This window comes from Zalophus californianus, chromosome 16 (genome assembly GCF_009762305.2).
Source record: "Zalophus californianus isolate mZalCal1 chromosome 16, mZalCal1.pri.v2, whole genome shotgun sequence".
Lineage (NCBI taxonomy): Eukaryota > Metazoa > Chordata > Mammalia > Carnivora > Otariidae > Zalophus > Zalophus californianus.
In genome coordinates, this window is record NC_045610.1 from 47587062 (window position 1) to 47614679 (window position 27618).

At 59.1% G+C, this 27618-nt stretch overlaps 1 protein-coding gene across 1 annotated transcript; it reads right to left on the reverse strand.

The window, feature by feature from the left end:
• Positions 1-464: 464 nt before the first annotated feature.
• SCN4A (sodium voltage-gated channel alpha subunit 4) lies at positions 465-26883 on the reverse strand. Its single transcript, XM_027626061.1, has 24 exons — positions 26611-26883; positions 26406-26524; positions 26178-26267; positions 25755-25883; positions 25150-25241; positions 23015-23311; positions 21920-21983; positions 21537-21678; positions 20527-20736; positions 19805-19958; positions 17678-17916; positions 15780-15953; positions 14631-14987; positions 10074-10553; positions 8033-8165; positions 7240-7394; positions 6513-6686; positions 6272-6394; positions 4669-4947; positions 4360-4413; positions 3953-4090; positions 3340-3444; positions 2452-2722; positions 465-1702 (listed from the first exon to the last, which is right to left on the reverse strand). The coding sequence occupies exons 1-24, from the start codon at positions 26881-26883 to the stop codon at positions 477-479; spliced, it is 5478 nt and encodes a 1825-aa protein (XP_027481862.1). The 3' UTR covers positions 465-476.
• Positions 26884-27618: the final 735 nt, after the last annotated feature.

Here is a 27618-nt window from a genome sequence, read left to right on the forward strand (position 1 = left end):
AATTAAGACATCTTTATCTGGGAGAGGCCTGGGGGGGCCTGAGCCACTTCCTGGGGAGAGGCCTGTAGCCCTTAAGACCCTGGTGGCAGGATGGCAGCTCATCCCTCCGCTGTAGGCTGGCCCCTCCCCCGCGTGGGGGGGGCAGAGATCTCTGGTGTTCCGACCTCCCCCGAAAGGAGAGGCAGCTGGGCCCATGAGGAGGTGAGAGCAACTTGAAGTGAGAAACCAGAGAAGCGGGGCGGGGGGGGGGGGGGGGAGGCGGCGGAAGGTGGGGGGAGCCTCAGGCCCAGGGTGGAGCCTCCGAGGGCAATTCCCATTTTCCATGGCCTGGGTGTCAGCCCCAGCGTGGCCACAACCTGTCCCTGACAGGGAGCCAGTCAGCTGCAGACTCAAAGCCTGCTCCCTCGGCAAGCAGGCACCAGGAGGGAGTTTTGGGGGTGCCGTGCCAGGCTCAGCTGGCTACCTCGCCGTTGCTACTAGACAAGAGACTCTTTGACCCCCGGGCGCACTGTCTGCCCCAGGGGTGGGGAGGGAGGGAGGGCAGCATCCGAGGGGCTCATGGGCGTGAGCCCGATGGCAGGTCCGGCGTCCCCTGTCGAGCCCCTTTCCTCACCCGTGCTCGGCACGCCGCTGCTCCCATTCTCGTGGCCGTACATCTTGCTCATGGTGGTGGCTATCAGGCCCTCCTTCTCCGGGCCGCCGTCCCCACTACCGTCCTGGCTGTGGCGGTACATATAGGACGCCTGCTTCACCGTACGCTGGAGCAGGTGCCGGCGGTAGGCCCTCTGGATCTTGATGGCACACACCTCCTCGTGCTTCCTCTTGAGGGTGGTGGTGATGGGCTCGTAGGAGACCTTGGAGGGGTTGGCGGCCATGAACTTCTCCTCCATGGTCTCCTTGAGAGCATCCATTTCCCCAGAGTCACCCAGGACCTCCTTGGTGAGGGCAAAGAGGATGTCCAGGCAGTGGATTTTGTCCCCCGGCACCATGGGCAGGTCCAGCGTGATGAGCTTGATCTTGTTGGGCTTGGCGATCCTCAGCGGCTCCTGCAGGGTGTCCACGAAGTCCGAGAGGCGGCTGTAGGCAATGAACTGTGTGGCGTCGGGGTCGAACTTCTCCCACGTCTCGTAGAACATCTCGAAGTCATCCTCGCCCAGGGGCTCGCTGCTCTCCTCGGTGGCCACGTTGAAGTTCTCCAGGATGATGGCGATGTACATGTTGACCACGATGAGGAAGGAGATGATGATGTAGCTGCAGAAGAAGCAGATGCCGATGGAGGGGTTGCCACAGTCGCCCCTGACGCTGGTGCCCGGGTTCTCGAGTGTCGGGTCACAGTCGGGGGGCCCGCTGTTGAGGATCGGGTTGAGGAGCCCGTCCCAGCCAGCCGACGTGGTGATCTCGAAGAGGCAGATGATGCTATTGCCAAAGGTCTCAAAGTTGAACATGTCATCGATGCCCGACTCCTTCTTGACATAGGCAAAGTTGGACATGCCGAAGATGGAGTAGATAAACATGACCAGAAAGAGGAGGAGGCCGATGTTGAAGAGGGCCGGCAGGGACATCATGAGGGCAAAGAGCAGAGTCCGGATGCCCTTGGCCCCACGGATCAGCCGCAGGACACGCCCGATCCGGGCCAGGCGGATCACCCGGAACAGTGTGGGAGACACGAAGTATTTCTGGATCAGGTCGGAGAGTGCGAGGCCTGCAGGGAGCAAGTGTGAGGAGCGCTGTCCTTGGGGTAGGAGGCGGGCTCGGGGAGTGGGGCGTGGGGCGCATGCAGGGCTCAAGGGGGCCTGGCCTGGTATGCTCCTCCCCGGAACCGAGCAAGAGGAGCACAGTCCATGAAGCTGGGCTCCCCCAGGGTCGTGGGGCCACGGGCTCTGCTCTGCCCTGACACAGCCGGAAGGAGGTGAGATAGGCCCAAGCTGATGGGGTTCAGTGTAAACCGACTCCCAAGGCTGTTTGTAGATGCCCCAGATGAGACAGAGAGGGAGGGCAGCCCTGTGTGTGACTCGGAGCATGACTTGTTTGTGACTCAGTTTCCTCAGCTGTAAAGCAGAGGTGGTAACAGTACCTACCTCCTGGGGTAGCACAGTGTCAGGCAAATAGTAAATGGTCAGTAAATGGTGGTTAGTTGCTGTCATGATGACACACGTCTGTGCAATTCTGTGTGTGTGGAGCCTGGAACCATCTTCTGTCTTCCACTAGGCTCACGGGCACCCGAGTGCGCATCTACTGGTTTCTAGAAGTGTATTCGTGGGTGTGCAGGTGACAGACTGCCTGTGGACCCGGCCCATGTGCCTTTTGTGCATTAAGTGTGAACTCCAGCTGCCTATGCATACGTGTCCGTGTACATGCGTGTGTGAGCTTTCCAGGTGCAAGAGCAGGTGTGTGAATGCGAGGATGGGAGCAGCGGGCTCCCGCGAGTCTGCCCGGCCCGGCCCCGCTCACCCACGATGGATAGGATGACCACCACGAAGTCGAAGATGTTCCAGCCGACGGTGAAGTAATACTGGCGCAGGGCGAGCATCTTGAGCACGCACTCGCCGGTGAAGATGATGATGAAGACCATGTTGATGTTGTACAGGATGTCCACTTTGAGCTGACTCTGGTCATCTGTCTCCACCATCATGGTGACCATGTTGAGGCAGATCAGGATCATGATGGCGATGTCGAACACCTGCTTGGTCACGCAGTCGTACACCATGCCCTGGATCTTGTTCTGCAGCGTGGGAAGGGTGCAGGGGTGCAGGTGGGTGGATTTTGGCGGGGGGGGGGGGGCGGCAGTGGTCAGGACCCACACAGGATGTGCACGGGCGGGAGACACAGGATGACACAACAGCATGAGAGAGAGACGGGGGCGGGGAGGTGTTAGGCCTTGTGGTGGAGTCGGCCACGGCAGGGAGGGGAGACCCATCCGGACAAGCCATTCTGGGGGGCTCCATGGCCTTCTTCCTCACTCTAGGATGCTTCCTCCTCTCAAGGTCCCCTGACAACCTCTCATCCTTCTCCCGAAGTCACTGCTCACTGGGGAGGGTGTCTGGACACCCTCTTCCTCCCGCGTCTAGGGGCCCTTGCCCCAGAGGCCACCCGCTGAAGGGGTGGGCCGAAACTGGGGCGGGGGGCAAACCAGCGACTGGGGTTTATCAGGTTGCTGTTGCCCCCACACGCACTGCCTCAGTGCGGTTACAAAGAGGCAAGCTCTCCCGCATGGGGACCCAGCGTCACGCTGGGGACACCACCTGGTGGGCAGAGCACAGCCTGCATTTGGCCCCCATGGGCCCCCTTGGGCACAAGGTTCATCCAGGCTGTAGGAGGAGGGGCTCAGAGGGCCGGTACCTGGGGCCGGGGAATTGGCTTCTGAGGCTTCTTGGAGCCAAGCTTCTTCATGGCGTTGTAGTATTTCTTCTGTTCCTCCGTCATGAAGATGTCTTTCCCTCCAAAGTATAGTGGGATGGTGCCTGTAAGGCCAGAAGCCCCTCTTCTCTGCCTCCAGGACCTCCCCACCTGAGGCACCACCCTTAAAGCAGCCCGCACCCCAACAGGGGACCGGGAGGGGCCAGAGATGGGGGCTGAGGGAGGGAGGAAGGGGAAGGGGGTCTGCGGGGTCCCGAGAAAGGAGGGAGGGGTGTGGGGTGAGTCTGGAAGAGGACCAGCACTGGCTCATAGCCTGTTTGGGGCCAGACACTTGCCATCAGGGTCTCGCTGGGTCTTCTGAATGACCCAGCTGGGTAGGGAGCACCAGCCTCGTTTCTTAACAAGGTAACCAAGGTTCACAGAGGCCAAGTCCCTTTCTCACGGTCGCCGGGGAGGGTCTGAACCCAGGCTTGCTGCCTCAGTCATGCCGCCAGCCACAGCACAGTCGCTGCTGAGGCAGCACGTGGGACTATCCGAAGGGACGGATGAGCGAAGAGAGGGAGATAGAGCCCAGGGAAGGTGGGTGGATACTCATCTTCTTCTTCTGCTGGTTGAAGTTGTCGATGATGACGCCGATAAAGAGGTTGAGGGTGAAGAAGGACCCAAAGATGATGAAGATGACAAAATAGAGGTACATGTAGATGTTCACCTCATACTGGGGCTGTTCTTCCTTCTGCAGAGGCCACAGGACAGGACAGGCTGGGACGGGGTGGGATGGGGAGGTTGGGGGGGGCATGTTGGCTGCCCCCTGCTCCCCATCTCACTGTGGGCAAGAAGGGCCTGGGGCCCAGAGGTGGGCCCTTCCACGCCCAGGCTCCCGAGTTTGGGGGCTTCTGAGGAGGCAGCATGGGGCCGGGGACGGGCAGAATTGCCATGGTGTCTCTGGTCTGCGTCCTCTCCCCGGGCTCACTCACCGGCCGCGTCTTGGTGAGGCCCACTCACCTCCCGGGAGTCCACGGCCGCATACATGATGTCCATCCAGCCCTTGAAGGTGGCCTGGGAGAGTGTGGCTGGGTGTGAGGAGATGGCCGTTTCCACCATCCATGAGTCTCCCTCCTCACCCCAGCCTGGTCCTCCCCAGAGCCCCACAGGGCAGGCATCACATAGAGACCAGAGAGGTCTAGATACTACACAGCACTGGGAGCAGGGCGGGGGGGCCTCCTAACAAAGAGTAACAGTGGGTTCAGGTACAATACGAATCTGGGAGCACTTCCATCCCAGTTTTGTGCAAGGGCAGCAGGTTACACTTACCACCTGCAGGAGGGAGAGGTAGCCTAGACCCACGTTGTCATAGTTGACTTTGACGTTAAGCCAGCGGACCTGGCCTGTGTGCATCAGGCTCTCACACTCAGACTTGTTGTTGACCTCGGAGATGTCAAACCTCTCAGAGGTGGTGGTGTTGATGCAGTAGTAGAACTTGCCGGCAAACAGGTTGACACCCATGATGCTGAAGATGAGCCAGAAGATGAGGCAGACAAGCAGCACGTTCATGATGGAGGGGATGGCTCCCAAGAGGGCATTCACTACCACCTGGGGGGCCGGGGGGAAGGGGTCATTGCCAGATCTTTACCCAGGCCCCTTTGGGACAGGGCTCCCCACCTACACTAACAAGGGCACCAGACAGGGCTGGGCATTGTTATTCAGGGAAGGCTTCCTGGAGGAGGGTCACTCTGAGCCAGGCCTGGGGGAGAAGTCTGCTGGGCTCTATGTTGGGGGGTGGGGGTGGGGAAGTGAGGAGTAGGGTTGGGGGTGCTGCTGGCCTATGGTTGAAGAGAGCTCTCTGCTTCGCTGGATCCATCAGCCCAGAGTCGGGGCACTAGGCTTCTCTGGAAGCAGCTTGGCCACGGGTCACTAGGCAGGAGACAAACACTCCTACCTCGGCCCCCATAGGAAACTCAGCCCCCGTGACCCGGCCCCCTGCTCATCTGCTCCCAGCATCAGAGACACACAGACCGAAAAGAAGCCATCGGGGGTCTTCAAAGCGGCAGGACCCTGTGCCCCACTCCCCAGCCCTGGCTGCATAGGCCAACTTCACTCTGTCAGGCTGGGCCAGATCTGAGAATTGTCCTTTTTCAAGGAGATGTTGTTTCACGACCTCCAGACAGAGTGGGTGGCACAGACCTGGTAATGCCTGGGGTAGCTCTATTCTTGGCTGGGGCACCAACCAGCTGCATGGGCAGGTCATTTCCCCTCGGGGAGGAGGGGTCCCTGGTTCTGGGGGCAGGAGGACCCAGCATTGGCTGGCCCCTTGCATGAACAGGAGGGAGCCCCTCCGGCTGAGTGCCCTGCTGGCTTGTGACCAGCTGCTTCACAGACGTCTGTCCCTCCAAGTGGGTCTTGTTCCCAACAGACCCCTCTTGGCTGGGGAAGTCCCAATTGTCTCAGCCAAAGCTTCTATTATTTACTGTCACTTCTGTTCTCAAGGGCCTGAGGGAAGGGTGGGCAGGCCCAGAGGCCAGGCACAGGACTGGTCGGCTCACCCAGGTCTCAGAGCCCTGGCGGGCCCCGGTGTGACACCGGGGAGGGGCACCTATACACCCATCGACCTGCCTCTCTTCCTCCCTCCCTGCCCCCCGTGCCCTCACGGCTCCCCTCTGGGAGCTGATGCAGCCTCTGCTGTCCCCCAGCGGTGGCACGGAGGAGCTCCGGAGGGGCTGAGGGCCGGAAGGGGCCCTCGAGTGGTATAGGAGGATGTCTGGGGGCCCTGAGATCTGGCCTTCAGCGGGGCCCAGAGTCTGAGGCTTCTCCTCCCCCCGTGGTGGCTGGAGTACAGACCTGCGCCCCCTTCACCTTGCCCTGCGGTGGCTGCTCCCCCAATCCCTAGCCCTCCTCAGAGCCCCCCCTTGGCACCCACCCTCATGCCCTCAAATCGGGACAGCGCCCTCAAGGGACGCAGGGCCCGCAGCGTCCGCAGGGATTTGATGGGTCCCAACTCCGAGTAGCCCAGCCAGTTGGCCACCAGACTGATGATGGAGACCTGCAGAGGGAGGGTGGGCTGGTCAGGGCAGGAAGGGCCTCAAGGCCAGGGCTTTCTAAGCCCCTTGGCCTCAGGGCCGCCTCTGGATTTGGCTCACATCCCCCGGGGGCAGACTCACATCCACAATGAGGAAGTCGAGCCAGCACCAGGCATTGGTGAAGTACACCTTGAAGCCATAGGCCACCCACTTGAGCAGCATCTCCAGGATGAAGATGTAGGTGAAGACCTTGTCGGCGTACTCCAGGATGGTGCGGATGACTCGCCGCTGCTCAATGTAGATGTCCTCAAAGGCCTGGGGACGCCAGCATGGCCGGGGATGGCCCGGGCCCGGAAGGCCAGGGCAGCAACCACGTCTCCCACCCTGCCTGCTGCTGGGGCTTCCCAGGGGTCTGGCACCGGGGCCAGGCCAGGGGCAGGCTGTTGGCTTCTCCCAGACTCCCCAGGGCCCACGGGTGCCAGATCCCTGGGGAGAAGCCCCTCAGCAGCCCTTCCCCAGGGGTGACACTCAGTCATCTGCTTGGGGGCTAGCACCATGACACATCTTCAACCCTGACCGCCCCCCCCCCCCAAGCAACTCAACATTCCAAGGGCCTTCCCACTTCTGCCCTGGCTGGCACCTATCACTGGGGGTGCACACAGAGTCGGACCCCACCTGTCACTTTAAGAAAATGAACACTTTCTACATCATATCTTGCAACCACAAGTGAGTCCCTTTAGGATTCTCTGGGGTCCAGACTGCCCAAGCCTCGTCCCTCCCATGGTGTGGGAAGGAGGGAGCCTGGGAGGGCCTCCTTTGGGCCTGGCACCTGCCTCTGCCCACACCCATCCCCCAGGGCAGTGCTTACCAAGGCTCCGCTGCTGAGCAGGATCATGAAGACGATGAAGGTCTCGAACCAGTTGTGCTCGACAATCTTGAAGCAGGCCCTGCGGAGTGTCCACCACATCTTCCCACGGCCCTGGGAGATGTCCACGTAGAGGATAGGGCAGCGTTGCACACAGGCTGGGGGAGGGAAGGGGCAAGGGCACCACATCACAGGACTGGGGGCTGCCTCCGGACATGCGGTCAGCGTGTGCCCACCGCCTTCCTGGGGATCGGCTGATCCCATTCTCCCCACCCCTAGCTGGTGGACTTCATGCTGCCCAGCCCAGGCCCTGGGGGCGGCAGTGTGTCCACAGGGCTCTCTCCTGAAGGGCTGGGCTGGCCTCTCTCTGCAGATGAAGCCGAGGAGGGTAATGGTCTTAGAGCAGCCGTTCCCAAGCACTGGCCATCCCCAAGCACCAGGTTACACTCAGGGCCCTGTGGGGATTCTGCACGGCAGTCCTCAGGGGCCGGTGTGCACCCACCGCACACGCTTGAGGCTCAGGGGGTCAGGGGCTGGGAGGCATCTGGGCTCTGGCGCCCCTCCCTGGGGCTGTGTCTCCCCCAGGCTGTGTCAGGGCAGGGCAGCATGTTGGGGGGCGGGGTTCGGAAGTTCTGCATGCTTTCGGTGATGCACATGATCCTGAGATGTCCTCGAGGAGGCACTTGGCTGGGGCTGGGCCAGGGCTGTTGCCCCCCAAAGGCCCTGGCCTGGTCTGTCCCTTCCAGGGGCTGCCAGGTGAGGTGGTGGGGGTGCACGCACACGGGCTCGCCCTCACCCTCCGTAAAGCACTCCTCAGGCTGCTCCCCATCGGGGTTCTCTTCAGCCTGCTCCTCGGGGTCCTCCTCGGGGGGCTTATAGTCGGCAGTACTGCAGACGGATGAGTTCCCATCGAGGGGCTGCGGTGGCTTCTGCAGGGGACCACGGGGTCATGTGAGCCCTGGGTCCTCCCACCAGGTGAACCAGAGGAGGTCAGGATGGGAGAGGAGAAAGAGGGGGTGGAGCTGACCTACTCATTCATTCATCATTCATTCATTCCCTGAGCCCTGGATTATGGAGCCAGCACTGCGGCCTTTGCAGGAGAACCACAGTGGCCAAGGCAGCTGGGCTCCTGCCCTCGCGGGGCTTCGATTTGCAGCAGGGCAGGCCGAGACCTGGGAAGGGATGTGAGGACACAGGGAGGCAGGTGAGGGCCTCAGGTGAGGGAGGAGGCTGGGGGTGGCTGAGCCGGGCTGGGGGTCCTGGGAAGCGTGGGGTGGGGGCAGCGGAGGAATAAGGGGTCTGAAGGGACTTTGGAGGGAGCACGAAAGGGGTCAGAATGGAGCCGGGGCTGCCGTAGCCCGCAGGGGATGGCGCCGCAGTGTCCTCAAGTTCTGAGCCTTCCCATGCCCAGGGGCTGCTGGGCTGAGGAGCCCAGAAGGAATGGAAAACTTTCCCCAGCAGAAGCTCCAGCCTGGGGCCAAGGAAACGCGATGGGAGTGGGGCAGGGTGGGGTAGGCTGGGGCTCTGGCCTGGCCAGGCCTCCCCCACCTCAGCTGGTGCTGTCCCAAGCCAGGTTCCTGGCCCTCGCCCCCCCTCCTCAAGGGGACCCCTTCATGGCTGGAGTTGAGGTCCCTGAAGGGGAAGATGGAGAGGACAGCTTGGGGGGCAGCCTCTGGATCCAGAACGGTCACCAGAAAATTACGGAGGTCCCCTTGTGCCCAGCTGACAGAAAGGGAAACCGAGGCAGGCATTAGGTCAGCCAGGGCACCCACTAAGCCACTTGCCCTGCCTGTGTGTCCCAACTCCCACAATCCCCCTTGGAGCCTTGTTTGCCCCCCTGAGAGTCCCCAGAGCCTTGGCCCGGGGTGCTCTCCAGCCCTCCCCCACCCCCGCTCCTCATACCGAGGTTGGTGCCACATTTCCCTGGGTATTTATAGCTTGGCAGGCACTCGGCCCCCTGGTAAGTCAGCGTGACACATATCTGGGGGGAATAAGGAGTCAAGAGCTTTCAGAACAAAGTTCTTTGAGACGCCAGTGCCCAGCCAGGCCCAGGGCCGATAGGGTGGAGATGGACGGGGGCCCTGCCTTACCTGAGGTGCTAGTCCTTCCTCTGCCAGAGCTGGAGGATGGGCTTTGGGGCTCAGGGTCCACTCCCCTGAGAGGCTCAGGCAAGGTCCCGGCCTCAGCCTGAGCTTCTGGGGGTGACTACCAGTCCCTCTGTCACCCTTGCAGGGAAGGGGCAGGAGGAGGGGGCATCTCCTGGCTGGGTGGGTCAGGGCTCCTGCTGAGACTGCCCAGCTCTCTGCTCTCCTTGTACCCAACCCCCTTGCCCCCCCCCCCAAACCCCTCCACCTCTCTGAGTCCCCAGCCCAGACCCAGCACTTTGGCCCACACTGGGAGGTTGGGACCAGCCCCAGTGGGATAGTGGGAGCGACTTCAAGTTCAGAGGCGGGTTAAAGGAGGCCTCTTGGGTCCCCACGCGGGAGCTAAGGTGCCACGGGTAGGAACATCCTGTCCAAGAGCACCCCCTGCTGGTGAGCAGGAACCCAGGTGGAGGTGGGGAGCCAGAGCGAAGGGACACTGGGGAAGGACAGGCAGGGCCCGTCAGAATAGTGATTGTCAATCACCATGCCCAGAGAGCCTTGTGTGTGCTTATACACAGCATCTCACCTAAAGCTCGTGACCATGCTCTGAGATAGGTGCCATTACCCCAATTTTACAGATGGAGAAACTGAGTCTCAGAGAGCATTTGTGACTTCTCTAGGGTCACGCAAAAATTTGAAGCCATGTCTATGTGACCCGTGGCCCCCTCAAACCAGGTCCTGTGATGGGCTCACCTGGCCATCTTCAGGCTCTGAGAAAGTGTCGGTCTCCTCCTCCGTTGGCATCTCCAGGTCGGACTCCTCGGAGGCAATGGGCACGTGAATGGTCAGATAGGGGTTGTTGATGAAGTTGAGGTGGTCCAGCTCGATGCTGGGGGGAGGGCCGTCAACCAGGCCCACGTGGTTCAGGATGTGATTGTCCTTCTTCAGGTCCTTGTCGCCCTCATCGGGTGGCGGCTCCTTCTTCTCGTCCTCTGGGACACTCTCCCCGGCCTCCCCGGGCTCCCCGGGCTCCCCGAGGCTGAGCATGATTTCCTTGGGGCTCAGGATCTTGCCATGCAGCAGTCCCAGGAGAAAGGCTTTGGCAAAGCCAATGCCCCACTTGATGCGCCCAATGGCGATCTGCAGGTTGTTCATCTCACCATCCTCATCTGAGGTGGCCAGGCTGTCGGCGCTGAAGGAGCTCAACAGCAGGGCCAAGAAGAGGTTCAGGACCTGGGGAGCAGGGGTTGGGAGGAACCTCGGCTCAGCCTCGGGGGCCCCACAAGGGTGCCACCTTCAGCCAGCACCAGGGGCCTCAGGCCTCCAGATCAGACCTACCACGTGTGGGGCATTTGAAAGGATATCACCTACTGGATTCCTCACAACTGCTCGAAGAGGTGAGGAGGGTTACTATCACCCCCACTTTGCAGAAAAAGAAGTAGAGCCTTAGGCACATGATAAGAGTCTGCAAGACCATGGCAGAGGCAGGGTTTGGGGAGGCCCACTGGGTGACAGGGGCTCTTTCCAGGACTCTGTCTTCCACCTCCACTGTTGGGGAAGGCAGAACAAAGAACAGGGCTCTCGTCTTTGAGTTTCCAGGACTTATTGGGACCCTGAATCAGCTGAGCCTTCTTTTCCTGTCTGTCAATAGAGCCAGTGCTCCCCGGTGCTCGGATGCATGTATCCTATTGCTCTGGGAAGGGCATACCCTACTGCTATTCACCCCCTGTTCTCTCCCTGGGATTCCCTGCTCCACCTGGTTTTCTTCCCATTTCCCTACTGAAAGACTTAGGAGGCTACTGGTCTACCCCTCCAGTCTCCAGCCTTATTTTCCAGAGGCAGACATTTGCTGAGCCTCTCCCATTGTGGTGTCAGGGAGCTCCAACCTAGTAGAGACAGACATTTGATCAGATACACTGCAGTGGGTTTGCATGGCAGTAGAGACTGGGGTGCACAGGCTTTGAAACCATGCTGCTTGGCCTTGAACCCCAGTTTACTAGCAATGTGTCCTGAGGCAAATCATATTGCTGCTCTGTGCCTCAGTTTCCTCGTGGGTATAATGGGGGTGATTCCAGTACCCACCTCCTTGCATTGTTGCGAGGATTAAAAGATCAACACACAGTAGGCACTCAAAACATGTTGGCCATTATGTGTGCAAGGACAGAAGGTACAAGGTACAGGAAAGAGTACGATTAACTCTTGAGACCAGCTCAGCATTTTATTAATAAGGAAACTGAGTCCCAGAGAGGTAGAGGGACATGCCCCATGACATCCAGCACAATCAGGACTAGAATCCAGGTGTCCAGTCATTGCATAACTTTAGAGGACATCATTCATTTAGACTACAATGTGAATGGCAGCCCCAGCGGTTGCACAGTACAGTGGCTGTACCTTCCACCAGGGAACGAGGAGGAAGGTGAAGCCCAGCTGGGGTGAGGGGTCCTGGCTCCTGTCAGCCAGAGGAGGCCAGTAAGGTCCCCTTACTCTGGGGACCTTGGGACAGGGCTGGGTGCACGAGTGGACATGAAGGAGTAGGGGAGCCTATACGTGTCCACCTTTGACCAACTTCTCTATGTGCCTCTCGTGGCCTGGCTTCTACCAGGGGTCCTCCAAGGTCTTTTTACCATCGCCTTACCTACCATGTTAGCATATGTCTTTAAAGTGTGTGTGTGTATCTATATATACACACTGGGGGAGAAGGTGCGGGGGGGATTCCTCCACATCTGTCTGCCCCCTAGCTACTTTTCTGCCTTTGCCCCCAACCAACATTTATTGGTCTTTCTTTCCCTTTGTCGGGGGTGGGTGGGTGGGGGAGAGGCATCCAGTTGCCAGAAACACATCTGAGATGGGAATTAGCTGCTCTCTGGGTCAGCAGGGTTTGCACACGGCTCCTGCCTGGGACAGAAATAGCTGCCTCAGGCAAGGCGCGTAGGGAGGAGGCCTGGAGGGAAGGGGGATGGACATCGTGTTCCTCCAGGGGCTCTGAGGGGTGGGTTACCTACGCCCTTGTCATTTCCTCTTCTTCGTAGTAACCCAGGGGAAGTGCCCAAATACCACACGCAGGGGACATGGGGCCCCACAGTCCTTGGCAGGATGCCTCAGTTCCCTCTGGCAGACACCAGCTTCCGTGAGGCCTGGGCTGGGGGGGGGGGGGGCAGTGGGCGGGGACAGCCCAAGGAGCTGCCGGTGCCACCTCCCCAGGCCGGTCCAGTCCTTCTGAGCAAAGCGAGAGAGCAGAGAGGCAGAGCTGGGCTGGGAAGGAGTAGCAGTGGTGTGCATGTGTGTGCGCACGCGTGCGTGCATGTGTGTGGGGAGTGACACGCATGTGGGACAGGCACACAGAGGCAGTGGAGAGGTTCCAGACTCTGGAGCCAGACTGCTTGGGTTCCAATCCTGTGCAGGTTACTAGCTTCCCACCCTGAGGCTTTGCTTCCTCATCTACAAACCAGAGAAGAAACAGCATGTCGCAGTCGGGTGGTGGCGAGCATTGGGAGATAGATACACAGAAAGCACTCAGAATGCTGGACAAATGCGCAGAGAGGTCAACTGTCGCCGTTGTTACTGCCCCTGTTGACACCATCATTCTCAGCCCTGCTGCTATTACTGATGCTACTGGCGTGACGCAGACCCAGGTTCTAGTCCGGGCTCAGTCTCACACTCACTGTGTGGTTCCAGGCAGTGGCTCCTCGGAGCACGGCGCGGACCTGACCTCCCTCCCAGGGTTGGGAGAGCATTAGGGATAACGCATGTAAAGCCCTTTGCGCAGGGACAGGCGCAGGGCAGGAGCCCAGTCCTTGGGGAGGGTGGGGTGACACCTAAGGTGAGGACATGAACCGTCACTTTCCACCCCGCCCCCTGGCCCCAGCCTTGTAGATCAAGTGCTTTGCTGAGCACTCAGACCACACGCTGAAGGGGGTCACCACCATTACCATCCCCATTTTCCGCATGAGAAAAATTGAGGCCAGAGAGAGGTTAAATAACGTCTCAAGTTTTCCTGGTAAGTGGCAAAAGAGGGGCTTGCAATGCTTTTGAGTTTACACACGTACAGACGGAAACCCACCGCAGACCTTTATAGTCATGCTGGGCCCTTAAACTTACCTTCTACTCAGAGCTACCCACCCACCCCAATCCTGCCCCAAAGTTCTGCTGGGGCACCTTCTCTCTCTCTCCCCAGGCCCCAGGCCCTCTCCCAGGGACAGCCAGCCGGGGTTCTCCTGCCTAGCTCTCCCTGGGGGCTCAGGACCTCATCCCAGGGTCTCTTCCTCAGTGGAGGTGACACCCCTCCCCTCCAGCCGACTCCTACCCCCAGCCGGAGCTCAGCGATATCTGAGAAGCGCTGATCCAGCAGCCTAAGGATTCCACCGGCCTTTGCGGAACGTGGGGACGTGCGTCTTCCCACCCCCCCCCACCCCGTTGCCCAGGGCAGCGTCAGCCACAGCAGGGGGCAGCCAGGCACAGGGCTCCTGGCAGAAGTGCCACCCACCCTGAGCAGGGCAGGAGTTGTGGGCGTCAGGATGTGGAGACACGCCACCCCGGGGCCCCAGCCACAGAAATGCTGGTCAGCATGATGGCGGCCTGCACCCCTGCTCCTCATGGGCCCCCCTGCGGCTCCTCCCCTACACGAGCCCCACAGGGAAGCCCTGAGCCACAGAAAGCGGCAGGATGAAGGCAGTTTATGCCATCTCTGGATTCTCCCCTCTCCCGGGGCCCAATTCCAGGAACAGAGGAGGGTGAGAGGGTGAGAGAGAGACAGGAGGCCGGGGAGTTCTGATGCCAACCCCGCGTGCCGCCTTCCCGCACCCAGCTGACCACAGAGCAGTCACTTGTTCAAGGTCACACAGATGACAACGGAGCTGCGCCTGGAGCGTGGGTCTGTCTGACTCCAGTTATCATGTTACTTTGCCCCAAACACTAGGTTTCAACAGTACTACTCACAGCGTCGTCTCTGGACCAGTGACAGCTGCGTTGGTTAGAAAAGCAGAGTCCCAGGCCCCGGCCCCAAGCTGCTGAATCAGACTCTGCAGACGTGGGGCCAGGAATCTATCTGGGTTTTAAGAAACTCCCAGGTGCTTCTTAAGCAGGTTAAAATTGGAGAGCCCGTGGGTTAAACCATACAAAATTGCCCTTTTGGGTGGGGAAAGCAGAATACATTACAGTATCAGTGATTTCCTCCAGTTTAACCACATGGGGCAAAGGCCCTTGAAGGACAGCCCAATTTAAAGGACATAATTGAATGCACATGTTTCGGACGCTTGGGTTTCCTGGCGGTGGGGGCAGGGGGGGGGGAGCCACCCCGCCGGCCTAACTCACCACTAGGTTGCCGATGACCATGACCATGAGGAAGACCGTGAGGCACATGGCCTGGCCGGCCACCTCCATGCAGTCCCACATGGTCTCGATCCACTCCCCGCACAGGATGCGGAAGACGATGAGGAAGGAGTGGAAGAAGTCGTGCATGTGCCAGCGGGGCAGGCTGCAGTCGGCCGCGATCTTGCACACACACTCCTTGTAGCTCTTGCCAAACAGCTGCATGCCCACGACAGCGAATATGAACACGATGATGGCCAGCACCAGCGTCAGGTTGCCCAGCGCGCCCACCGAGTTGCCAATGATCTTGATGAGCATGTTCAGCGTCGGCCACGACTTGGCCAGCTTGAAGACCCGCAGCTGCGGGGCAGGGGGGAGGGTAGGGGCCAAGCAGGGTCCAGTGAGGCCCAGCCTCCCCCTCCCACCACCCGGTCCCACCCGAGGGAGCCCCATCCTTAGGAGAAAGAACTCTCCAGAACAACTCAAAACCCCGCCCCATGAGTGATCTGAGGCCTCAGCCTGCCTCTCTGTTAAATGGGAATACTCCTATCTGACTACCTCATCCTCTTTCTGTGTTCAAAAGAAATAGAGTCCTTATCTCTTAAAGATGTTTTTTTTTTTTACAAGTGACATTATATGTCAGGATTTGCTTTAACATGCTCCCCCCATAAAAAGTAGGGGCCAGAGGGAATAAGAACTACAGAATGTTGATGGCTGTTGGGGTGGGTGATAGGTGCGCAGACGTTCAGTATACTTTATATGTTTGTGGATGAATGACAGGTCCCATAATAAAGTTTAAAAAAAAAACAGCGTTCCTACGGGGTGGTGGAAAGGCTACTAAACCGGACTCCTGATTCCACTACTAATGAGCTTCCTGAGCCCCAGCCTTCAGGTCTGCAATATGGTGCCTTCTCCACTGTCACCCAAGGTCACTAAGGAGTCAAGCCCAAATGTCAGCTCCCAGGGCTCTCATTTTGGCCCCCAGCCGCCCTATGTGATAAGGGAGGGGGCTCTCTTCCTCCCCATTTCCAGTAAGGAAGGTTCTGAGTGGTGGAGTGGCATGCACAAGTGGCTTCCTGGGGATCTCTCCTCCCATCTTCCTGCATACCCCCACCCTGCCCCTCCTCAGCCTGGCCCCTGGGCCTCACGCACCAGTCGGAAGGAGCGGAGCACGGACAGCCCTTGCACGTTGGCCAGGCCCAGTTCCACCAGGCTGAGGGTGACGATGATACTGTCGAAGATGTTCCAGCCCTGCTGGAAGTACTCGTAGGGGTCCAAGGCAATGAGCTTCAGTACCATCTCTGCTGTGAAGATGCCAGTGAAGACCTGCGGGGTGGGGGGTGCCCCACATCACAGAGCCTCAGGGAGTGCAGGGCCTTGGGAGTCACCCCCCCAACTCCCACCTCCTGGCAGAGCCCTGAGTGGGGGCAGGCACTGGTACCCGCGGCCCACACGTGTGCGTGCGTGAGTGGAATGGCCCTGCCCCAGGGCACAGTGGGTACCACCCTCAGGGAGGCCTGAACCCATCCGCTTCTGGCCTTGTGCCCATGGGCCAGTCATTCACTTCTTGGGGGCCTCCCCCCAGTCATAATATTTAGCACTTATACAGCACTTTGCGGTTCACGTGATGACCTCACTGGAATGCCAATTTCTACGTACTTGTCCCAGAGAGGAGAACGTTGAGACTCTGAGAGTAAGTGGCAAGTGCTTGCTCACACCACCCATATGGGAATGAGTCAGACCTCAAAGCCAGGTCTTGGGGTGCTTAATTCAGTCTTCCTGTCTCTACACCCTACCCTCTCTACCCTGATTGGCAAAACTCAGCAAACCTTGGTGGACTCAGAAATCTAGGGTAGGGGCCAAAAGGGGGCAAGGTCAGGGATCCAGGAGAAGGCCAGAGCTGCCCTCCACAAACCGGGCGCAGGGGTGTAAGGGCTTCCTAGCCTCTGAAAGCTCCCTGGCCACAGCCCCCCTCCTGCCGGGCACCAGCTGCCCTGGTCCACAGCCTGCCCGGGCACATGCTGAACCCCGCCCAGGCGCTGTCCCTGGCCATAGCAGGTGCCCAGACGGCAGCAGAGTGCGGGCAGGGGGTGGGCAGGTGGTGGGCAGGTGGCAGGCTGGGCCCATCACGCACAGCCCGGCAAGTGCACTGTGAGTCCAGAGCACATGCTTGCCCCTCCAACCCAGCCTGGCATGGCTGCCTTAGACATCTCCATGGGATAGAAGTGCCTGCCTCACAGGCTGGGAGGCCAGGGTCTGATGCCCACGCCACGCATATCGTCCACATCCTGCCTCAGGCCCCCAAATCTTATTCTCCTTGGGCTCTCCTCACCCTCAGGGTGGTAGGGGGAGCATCTGGCCCATTTGCCATCTGGAAACATTTCTAAGGGAATGGGGAAGGGCAGGGCAGGGCTGGAGGATGAGGCGGCTTTTTCCCTTTGTCAGGCTCTGCGGGGCTGGAAACGAGGTGATAATGCTCCTAATGGGCAGGGATAAGCAGGCGGATCAGTGCATGTCAACAATAGCCAGGCAGGAAAGGCCGCCGCCCAGAGCTGGCCTGGCCACGCTGGAGAAATGGTAGTGGGCAGGGCACTGGGGTTGGGGGACTATGCCAGGGGGCCTCTTGGGCCTGGGTGCCCAGGGCTCTATGCCCCCACTTTCAGGTCCGTTGGTCCCTCTTAGGTCCACATCAACCTCTGAAAGTGGAGACCTGTCACCCATGCCCCCCACTCCCCCAGCTCTGCCTCCAGGGCATGGCCTGGACCCCAGACCCCCTGAGTCCTAATTTTAAAATGTCTCGCACCTCATTCCCATTCTCTCTGCCTCCAAATACTCTAAAACCCAAATTCCACATCCCATGGGTCACCCCATGTACCTCCCTTGTATCTCAACTCTTGCCCCCTATATACTGGGAGGAATAAGCCCAGCTTGTCTCCATACGCCCCCCAATAGTGCCCCGTATTTCTGCACAGCCCAGATGGCCCCATAGGGCCCTCTGGCCCCTCTCCTGTCCTGCCTGGGAGTGACACCTCTCCCTGTCCCCTCCCTACCAGGTTGCCCACGGTGAGCACATTGTCAAAGTGCTCTGTCATGGGGTAATGCTCCATGGCCATGAAGAGGGTGTTGAGCACAATGCAGATGGTAATGCCCAAGTCCACGAAGGGGTCCATGACAATCAGGTGGATGATGTTCTTGAACTTCACCCATGGGGTGCAGCAGTTCCATATGAGCACTTTGTGGGCACACTTGTACCACCACGGTGGGCACTTCTGGTGGGCCTCTTCCAGCTCTGGGAGTAGGGTAGAAACACACCTGCTGAGGACCCCCACCCCCACCCCAAGTGTCCTCCATCCCTGACCCAGACCTTAGGTCCCACCTTCCAGGCCTGCTGCTTGAGCTCCACATCTCAAACCAATCCCCTCGCCAAGCCTACTTCAAGCCCCCTCTGGGGGGTGGGGGGGTGTCACCCTCAAGACCTGTCCCTGGAGGCCTCGCCCACATGCCCCAACCCCCCCCATGTCCTGCCCCCAAAGCCCCGCCTATTAATGCTCCCACCCTCAAACCGCCACCCCCTCGGCCCGCCCTACCTGGAATCCCTTCTCTTAATGCCCCACCTCAGGCTGGACCTTCTTGGCACACCTCACAGAGCCCGCCCCTCAGTGACTCCCACCCTCTGCCCGTGGCCCCGGGGCTGTGATCCTGGCACGGGAGACCCCTGATCTCTGGCTGGGCCCAAGCGTCCGCAGGGAGAGGTGGGAGGCCACCACAGAGGGTTGGGCCCCGTTCCACTTGCTTCTGGCCAATGCCATTCAGAGCGGACCAAGGACCCCCCCGAGGCCTCTCCCTCCCACTGCCAGCAAAGCTGACCCCTCCACACTGTCCCCAGCCCGTCTATCCTTTCCCACCGGAGTGGCTTTCTGGAAACATCGCCTATTCTTGCCATCCCAGCTCTAGAGCCCTGGGGCTCTGTCAGGCCCATGGCTAAAGCTGCCCTTCTTGCTGGCCTGTGGGAGTCCGCAGCCTTGGCGTGATCTTATTTCATTACCACCAGAAATTTATGAGACAAGTGCTAACAGTGCCCCCCATTTCATAGATGAGGAGAGAGTCAGGAGCAGTCCCATGGAGACCTGGGTTCGAGGGCAGGATTGGGACACCCCAGGAAATTAGCTAATTGGACCTCGCAAAGGCTGCAGATTCTAGTCTGATAGTAACAGCCCCACCCCCAAGCTGGTGACCCCCAAGTCACTGCAGGTGATTCAAACAGTGTCTGACACCCAAAACTTCTCACAGCGATCCCAGCCAGGGCAGCGTTGAGTGACCTCCTCGGCCAGTGACACTGAGCACCCCCTGCAGCATTCTCCGGCAGGGCACAGTGTCATATGAGGTGGGATGAGAAGGTGTCCTCTAGAGGTCTCCAAAGTCCTCTAGGCCCTGCCAGTCCTTCCTGGCACAAGGAAGGGGAGGGGGACCTGAGAAGGGGACCAGATCTCTTCCATGTCAGATTTCCTTCTTCCTTTGCTTCCTCCTCCCCTTTTCCTCCCTCCTCCTATTTCCCTCCCTCCCCCCTTTCCTCTCATCCATCCACACACCCATGTCTCTTCCCATTCACCCATCTTTCAGCCCATCCATCCATCCGTCCATCCATCCACCCGTCCATCCATCCGTCCGTCCATCCGTCCGTCCGTCCGTCCATCCATCCAGCCATCCACGTCTGTGTCTGTCCACCCTGTCCTTGTTACCTTTCGCGTTCTTTCCCTGGCACTTGTAGGGCAGTATGGGGATTTGGGGGAATCTGGGACTCTACCTGGGCAGAGTTTGACCTTTGACCTCTAACTTCTGTCCAGAAGACATTTGAGGAGGATTTCCAGTTTCCAGAATACTGGGCCTTCCTGGTTAGTATGATCCTCCTGTCCTTCCCCATTGCCTTGGCAGCCCCTGAGGTCCTCCCCTGGAAGCCCCCAGTTCCCATAGCAGCCTGGCCTTGCAGCCAGAACTGGGCAGGGCTAAGCCAGGATTATATTTATCACGGCCATTTCTTTGATACCTATATTCAGTTACTGTCTTTCCGAAGCTGGGCCCAGCCAGTCGCCACCTGCCCGCCCCCCGCCCAGGAGCCCGAGTGTCCTGATGGGCAGGGCAGGCAGAGTAGGATGTCCAGAGGGGTGTCAAGCACTCACCTTCCATAGCATCTGAGATACCACTGTCTGCACTGCAGCTCTGCCGGGGCGGCCCCTTCTCCCCCAGCGACGTGTCTAGGCTGCCGTTGCAGTCTTTGCCGTGGGCTGGGTCCCCATCTGCCTCCCCGCCTTCCGGAGCCTGGGCAGGCTTGGCCTGTGGATCAGCAAGGGTGGTGGGCACGGAGTCCATCTCGGAGCCCGGTGGATGGACTAATGGACTCTCAGAGCTTCTTTCCAAGTCCTGAGCCCGGTGTGGTGGTTTGGGGAGCGACCTCGGGGGTGATGGGATTGACAGGGTAGGGACCAAAGTGACTGAAGACCTTCATCCCTGAAGACCCACAGCTCTCGGAAGCCTTGACTGACCCCACACTTCAGGAGGTGGTGAGGAAATGGGCGGCTGCACGCCGGGACCTCCCCAGGACCCACCTCTCCCTCAGCATGGGCCCCTTATCCCACCCAGAAAGAATCACGAGACCATAGATATTTGAGCTGGAAGGTCACTTCAGGTTTAACTACTCAGATGCCTTGTTGTTTATAGGGACACTGAGGCACAGAGCTGCGGATTACTCTTTCTACTGCCTGGATGCCTCCCATCCCCGCAAAGCCCCCAGCCTGGGGCCTTGTGCTCAGCCTGCCTTGCAGCCCCCACCCCATGCCTCTCCCTCACCCTTAGCCTGCCCAGGAGAACCCAGGCTGAGGGCCTCCTCTCCCTGAGTCCAGACCTTCCCCAGCTCCTCCTGCTGCTTTTTAAATTTCTCCAGCATCTGCTGAAACTCTTCTTCTTTCTCCTGATCTTCGGCCAGGGTGGCCTCGTTCTGCTCTGCGTACGCCATGGCCACCACCGCCAGGATCAGGTTAATGAGGTAGAAGGAGCCCAGGAAAATGATGACCACGAAGAAGATCATGTAGGTCTTGCCAGCAGCTCGAAGGGTCTGGGAAGAGGGGGAGAGGGAGACGGAGCGTCCCATAGCCCCCTGCCTGCTTTCACCCACTACCCCTTTCCACACACCCACTGCCCAGATAGGTAGACAGGGAGGGTCGCTCACAGAGCCTGGCGATTTGAGGACCTTGAGGCAGGGGATAGCCATCCTTGGCAGGCTAAGCCACATTCTGGGGAGCTTCATAATATACACTTGGGACCCAGACTTTCCTGGTCTCCTGGCTCAGAGAGCCCTGAGGACCTGAGACAGACATCTTGAGATCAGAGAGCCAGGATAAGAAAAATAAGAAAAGGGGGGTGAACACGGGCTTTGGGGTCAACTTGAATCCTTCCGTTGCTACCGTGCCTGGCATCTAATAAGACTTCAACAAATAATAGTTGCCATTATTATTATTATCATTAATATCATCAGTGTTAGAAACATTACCAGGGACCAGAAGGCACTGCGGCTCCAGACGCAACCCGCCTACCACGCAAACAGTAGAAGCGAAATAATTGTGTAGCGGCAGGGTTGAATTTCTAAGCTACCCTACTGGTTTCTGTGAGGCCTGGGGGTTCTGTGCCAGGCCCAGATCTCAGCGCTTAAGGTGAAGGTGGCGAAGGAAGAGAAGGCCGTGGTCAGATGTGGGCAGGTCCCCAGTGTCAGAGGCCTCCGAGAAGCTGTCTGCAGGGGTGCTGAGGGGGGTCTCAGGGAGGAGGGGGCCTTGTTACAGGTCCGGCCACGCCCTGAGGAGGCTGTGGGGCTGGGGTGAGGTGGCGCTGGGCCTTCGAGCAGGGCGGGGGCAGTCGTACCAGCTGGAAGAGGTTCTCCCAGTAGTCCTGGGTCATGAGGCGGAAGAGGGCCAGGAAGGCCCAGCTGAACGTGTCGTAGCTGGTGTAGCCATAGTTGGGGTTCCGCCCAGCCTTGATACACTCGTAACCCTCCGGGCAGTGCCTGTGGATAAAACAGGCTGCTGGCTTTAGGGAGGGAAGAGAACGCCAGCCGAGGAAAAGACGGGGGGCATCCCAAGAGGAAAAATCCTATAGTTCTGTCCACGTCCCCCAAACAGGGAAGCGTTCCATTCACGTCCACGGGTTTTCCTTACATTCCCCTCCACCCCACGTCCTTGTCCCTAATCAGCTCCCGTCTCCTGACACCCCTGGGACACCTCTTCCCAGTCCCCCATATCACTCACCCAGCATCGCTGCTGTTCCCACAGAGCAGGGCGTCATTGGCACCCTCCAGGAAATAGAAGTTCCCTTTGGGAGTCAGAGGCGACAAAGGAGACAGGTCACACACGTGGACACACTGTGGACACTCGCACCCACTGCACGCCTGGGGGCACATCTGTGTGCACCACATACACCAAATGGAGGCTCTCTGGCTGCCCCTGCCCCTCCTTTAAGGTCTCTGGGTAGATGCACTCCAGGGAGCTCAGCCGCCTCCGGTGTGTGGCTGGGCAGTCGGGACGCAGCAGGGGCACAGAGCCGGCCGGACGGTGTGTGCGCACACCTGCGTGAGACGCCCAACTGAGGGGTGAGCAGGTGTGGGGAGAGCTGGCATCCAGGCGCCAGGTTGAAGAAGGGGTACCTTTTCCTAATTCGCCAGAAGGCCTTGTATGGACTAACTGTGGCTGTGTGAAAATGGGTGGCTCGTGTGTGTGGTTGTGGAGTATGGGGTGTGACTAGGCGAGTCCGTGGGTGGCAGGTGGTGGCCCTGCCAGGGTGCCAGGAGATCATGTTATGGGGGAAAATAAGGAATGTGTCGGTTGGGGAATGGGGACAATGGGCTCCTGCTTTTCATAGGGAAAGCTGGAGGATTTTCAAAGCCATGGGGCATTCATTGGCATGCTCACCTTTTGAGAAAGGCATTTTTTTTAAAGATTTTATTTGTTTTTGTTTTTTTTTGAGAAAGAGAGAGCGTGCATGGGAGCATGCACGAGCAGAGGGAAGGGGGAGGGAGAGAGGGGCAGACAGAGAGGTAGAAGCGGACTCTCTGCTGAGCAGGGCGCCCCATGCGGGGCTCGATCCCAGGACCCTGGGATCATGACCTGAGCCGAAGACAGATGCTTCACCGACTGAGCCACCCAGGCGCCTGAGAAAGGCACTGTTGCCTCAGTTTTAGAGGTGAGGGTTCTGAGGGTTAGGGAGACCAAGTGACTTGTCAGAGTTTCCCCAAGCTGGTAAGCGATGGATTTAAGCTTCGGTGCCCCCTGCTGCTTATCCCACGCGAGGGGCTGCCCTAGGGGCTGGGACAGATCCCCCCCGGCCTCCACAGCCTGCGCCCTTACCTTCGTCACTGATGTAGGCATCCCAGTCAAAGGTCGAGTTGCTGGCCCAGCTCTCATGGCTGTTCCCCGTGTCGTTGCCGTTCCACGTGTCATTGCCGTACCACATGTCGTTGGCATACCACGTGGTGTTGGTGTCATTGAAGGGCGGGGGCCAGCGCACGCACTTCTGCCGCAGGTTTCCCATGAAGAGCTGCAGCCCCACCAGCGCAAAGACACTCAGGCAGAAGACGGTGAGGATCATCACGTCCGACAGCTTTTTCACGGACTGGATCAGGGCCCCCACAATCGTCTTCAGCCCTGACCAGAGGGAGGGTGAGGGTAGGGGATGCGCAGGGTGAGAGCTCCCTCTCCTATCCCCTCAAGCCTTTGCCTACACATCGTCAAGGCTTGAGGTATGAGGGGCACCACTTCCCTGAAGCCTCCCCAAATGAGCCCACCCCTCTCCCATCTCATCCTTGATGTGGAGCCTTTGAATGGCCACAGAATCTCGGCCACTAGAAGAATGCACTGTAAGGACTTCCCAGGTTGTTGCCTGACTCGTAGAGCAACACACAGGCCCACGGTGGAGTTGAATGTCACCAGGTCAACACTCCCAAACTGTGGTTCTACACAAAACTGATCTCCCCAGCTGTGCCCTTAAAAGAAGGGGTTCAATAAATGTTTGGGAAAGGCTCAGTTCTAGATTCTACTCTTGGAGCATGACTGTAGATTAGCCTATCAAAGGCTCTGACAAGTCCTGCAGAAACAAACACACATTTTAATACATTTTCTTAACTTACTTGACAAAAGAACCCTTTTTCTTATAATGCCTATTAACACCCAAGGAACAGTCCCTCTAGACTGAGCTGGAGATCTTATTGCAACCTGCCCCTTTGGACAGACAAAGGCATAGAAACTCTTACAGACTTCCAGGGATGGATTCCCATCGTTTATGGAAGAGCCATAACTTCTTCTTTGGGCCTAATCAGAGTGTCTCTCCCTTCCATATCAGTTCATTTCCTTTCCTTTTTTTTTTTAAGGTTTTATTTATTTATTTGACAGATAGAGACTTAGCAAGAGAGGGAACACAAGCAGGGGGAGTGGGAGAGGGAGAAGCAGGCTTCCCGCCGAGCAGGGAGCCCAATGTGGGGCTCGATCCCAAGACCCTGGGACCATGACCTGAGCCGAAGGCAGACACTGAACTGACAGAGCCACCCAGTCTCCCCAGTTCATTTCCTTTTCTCATCCTGATGTGGAAAACAGGGGCTCAGCAGCTGCCTTATCAAAACCCTCCAAGCTGGGAGGATGCTGGAAGCGTGGTATTGAGGACCTTCACTCGGTGGCCAGAGAGCAGTGTGGCCTTCGGAAAGCACTTCCCCTCCCAGGGCCTGTCAGGGTCTCACCTTCCTCAGCCACAGTCTGAGGGCATTGGACTAGGGGAAACTTACGGTACTTTCTAGCACTCAGACCTAATTCTCCTCCTCCCAGGGTCCGTCTCTTTTCAGACCATCTTCCTTTCCTTTCGTGAACCTTGTCCGGTTTCTCCATGTGCTTTTTTGAGGATCTGGGTTTTCAGGATTCTATTTATTTCATGGTTCTTGATGCATTACTTTGGGATTGCCCTGGCCTGGGATTGCTCAGTGGGTATGTGGCATGTTCCTTATTGAGCCCTCGGGGCCGGCACGTTCCATCACTCATTCCCTTTGTCTCTCTCTCGGGGGGAGTTCTCTGCTCTGCCCAGTCTGCTCATTTTATTTAACACACATCCATGCATATTTAATCCTCGTAACACCCCAGTGAGTGGGACTATTATTATGCACATTTTATAGAGGAGGAAACTGAGTCATAGGCAGGTTGAACCACTTGCCCGAAGTCCAAGTTAGGAAGTGGTGGAGATGAGACTTGAGCTCAAGAAGTCTGGCTCCGAGTCTGTGCTCTAACCGCCTTGCTGTGCTGCCTCTCAGACGCCCAGCCTCCAGCCTCCAGCCCCTGCTCCTCCCTGGCCATGGGGCCCCCCCAACTGTTTCCAGGTTTTGGTGTGAGAGTGTTGTGACCCTGGGTCAGGCTCCTGGACCTGAGTGTCAGGTTCCAGGCCTGGGCACTGGTAGGGGGAGGCCCGCTGGCTCAGGCAGAGGGTCCCTGCACCTTCCCAGTACCTGGGATGACCGTGATGGTTTTCAGGGCCCGCAGCACCCGGAAGGTTCTCAGGGCTGAGATGTTGCCCAAGTCCACAAACTCCGTCAGGTACCTGGGCAGGGGGGTTGGGGTGAAGGTTGTGTCAGAGTCGGGAGTGGATGTGAGGGCAGAAATCATAGCTTCTCTAGGCCCGGAATGAGGATTGCTGAGGAATCCTTGTGGTTGGGGTTACCACAGGGGTTGGGGGGGAAGGTCAGGTCAGATACCCCAAGGTTCCTCTTGGGTCCTGAGAGCTGGGGAAGACAGTGCAGGAGTTTTGCTGGGCGTGGGGGTGGCAAGGGTAGCCCAGCTCTCCCAGTGCGTGAGGCCTGTGGGATCGGGGCCCAGCACTGCCGCCTGTGGTTGCACAGAGAGTGTGGAGGCTCATGGAGGGGGCATCAGGAGAGCCTCCCTGCCAGACCCCAGAAATGGCAGCTCCCGGGACCAGGTAGCTCACCGCACACCTGCCCGTCACCCCCGCAGTCGGCCCCTCCCAGAGGGTCAGCCCACTCAGCTGCCCTCTTTGAGGCCTGGCCCCCTCCCCTCACCCTCCTCCACCTCGGGATGCCCTCCAGGCCCTGCTCACGCCATGGTGATGACGCTGAAGTCCAGCCAGTTCCAGGGGTCCCGGAGGAATGTGAAGTTGTCAATGCAGAAGCCCCGGGCCAGCATCTTGATGAGGGACTCAAAGGTATAGATCCCCGTGAACGTGTACCTGGTCAGGAGAGTGTGCCCAGGGCCAGGGGTGGTGAGGATGGGCCTCCCAGGAGGGAGGTCACCACAGTGAAATATGCCGCCCCGGGGGGTTGAGGATATTGGTGAGAGTGACAGTGTGCACCACCCTGGGGTCTGATGGTGTTGATGGGGGGGACAGTTGCAGTGTGTGTCTTCCTGGAAGACAAGAGCAGTGCCACTTGGGGCATCCTCGGGGTGCAGACCCCTGGGGTGGGCTATGTCCCAGACCAGGGCAGGGTGGCGGGAAGGGGCCTCCGAGGAGGAGGAGACTTACTCCACGTGCTTGGACCAGGAAGGCGGGTTGCTCATGGTCATGAACACACAGTTGGTCAGGATGGTGATCATGATGAACATGCTGAACAGCGTCAGGGGGAGGGTCAAGGAAAGTGAGGGAGCAGGTGGGGAGGGGAGGTAGGCGGAGGGCCTCCTCGCCTACAGCACCTGGCTTTGTCTGCCCCTAACCCCTTCTTGCCCCTGCACTCGCCCCACTTGGCCAGGATATGAGTGGATGAGCACTTTGATGGCACAGCGTCTGATGATGCTGAAGGGGCTCAGCATGTAGAGGGCGGGCGTAGCAGAGAAGCGGAAGATGGCCTTGCCCTTGTTAAGGACGATGAAGGTCTGTGGCAGAGAGAGTGCTGTGAGGTCTAGGGACAGGCAGACGGACGATGGACAAGCAGGGAAAAGAAACCCTACTGGGCCCAGACCTTCTTGTCGCTGTAGTAGGGGTCCAGGTCCTCCAGGGGGATGCCGATGACCTCCGGTGGGGGGTCCCCGTAGATGAGGGGCAGGTTCTTGCCAGCCTCCAGGTCGCTGCGCGGCTTTCTTTCAGGCTCCTCGATCTCCATCTGCTTGTTCCGCTGCTGCCGGGCCTCCTCCTCCTGCACCCGCCGCTCTATGGCTGCCAGGGACTCCCGGGTGAAGGGGCGCAGGCTCTCAGGGCCCAGAGGCACCAGGGTGGGCAGAGATGAGCTGGCCATTCTCGCATCCTGGGCTCGGCGGCGGGGAGGGTGGCGGGTCTCTGGGGCGGCTGCAGTGTGCCGCCCCCCGGGTGCTGGGCGGCTGCCCCGCCCTGGGCCTGCTGTCTGCTACTCACCTCCTGCCTGCCCCGGGGCCAGGCTGGGGGGTGGGGGAGGGTCACTGCACAAGGCCTGTCGGGACTGGGAGCTGTGCCTGCAGGGCCTGGGTGCTGCTGCTGCACAGGTGCTGGACACAAGAGCATCACCCCCGGGCCTGCACACACTCTCCCCAGCAGGGGGTTGGCTGCCCTCGGGACCCACAGCAAACCCACCAGGTCCTCTTCGGTGCTGGGGACTTGGGGGCCAACGCCCCAGTGCCCTCAACCGCCTCCTGGGCCCAAGCTCCGGAACCGTGCGGCGTCGGCCTATGGGAACAGAGAGAACCACAGCTGGCTACACTCAAGCGGCCTGTGGCCGGCAGTGAGGCGGACAGGAGTCAAAGGTGACAGCGCAGGCGGCCCTGAGGATGGCTCAAGATGAAGGGCCTGGTGGGAGCAGCCTAAAGCAGGAAGGGCAGGTGGATTTCGTCTTAAGGGCTGACCCGGATCAGCTGCTGTGGGCTGCCTGGAACTGCGGACAGACACCATGGAGGCTGCAGTCAGCCTTGGTGCAAAAGGACGGCCGTGATTGATTAGTGCTGTCTGCCAGGGCCTGAGAAAGGAGAATGTAGCCAATCTGCCTGTATTAGCCATCCCT

Excerpts from the sequence above, each read along its gene's own strand:
- SCN4A (XM_027626061.1), bottom strand. The coding sequence starts at position 26,883 with ATGGCCAGCTCATCTCTGCCCACCCTGGTGCCTCTGGGCCCTGAGAGC. Across the intron at positions 25,242-25,754 it reads TTCAGCGTCATCACCATGGC|GTACCTGACGGAGTTTGTGG; the intron begins GTGAGCAGGGCC and ends CCCCCTGCCCAG. Across the intron at positions 2,723-3,339 it reads AGCCAATTCCCCGGCCCCAG|AACAAGATCCAGGGCATGGT; the intron begins GTACCGGCCCTC and ends CCCACGCTGCAG.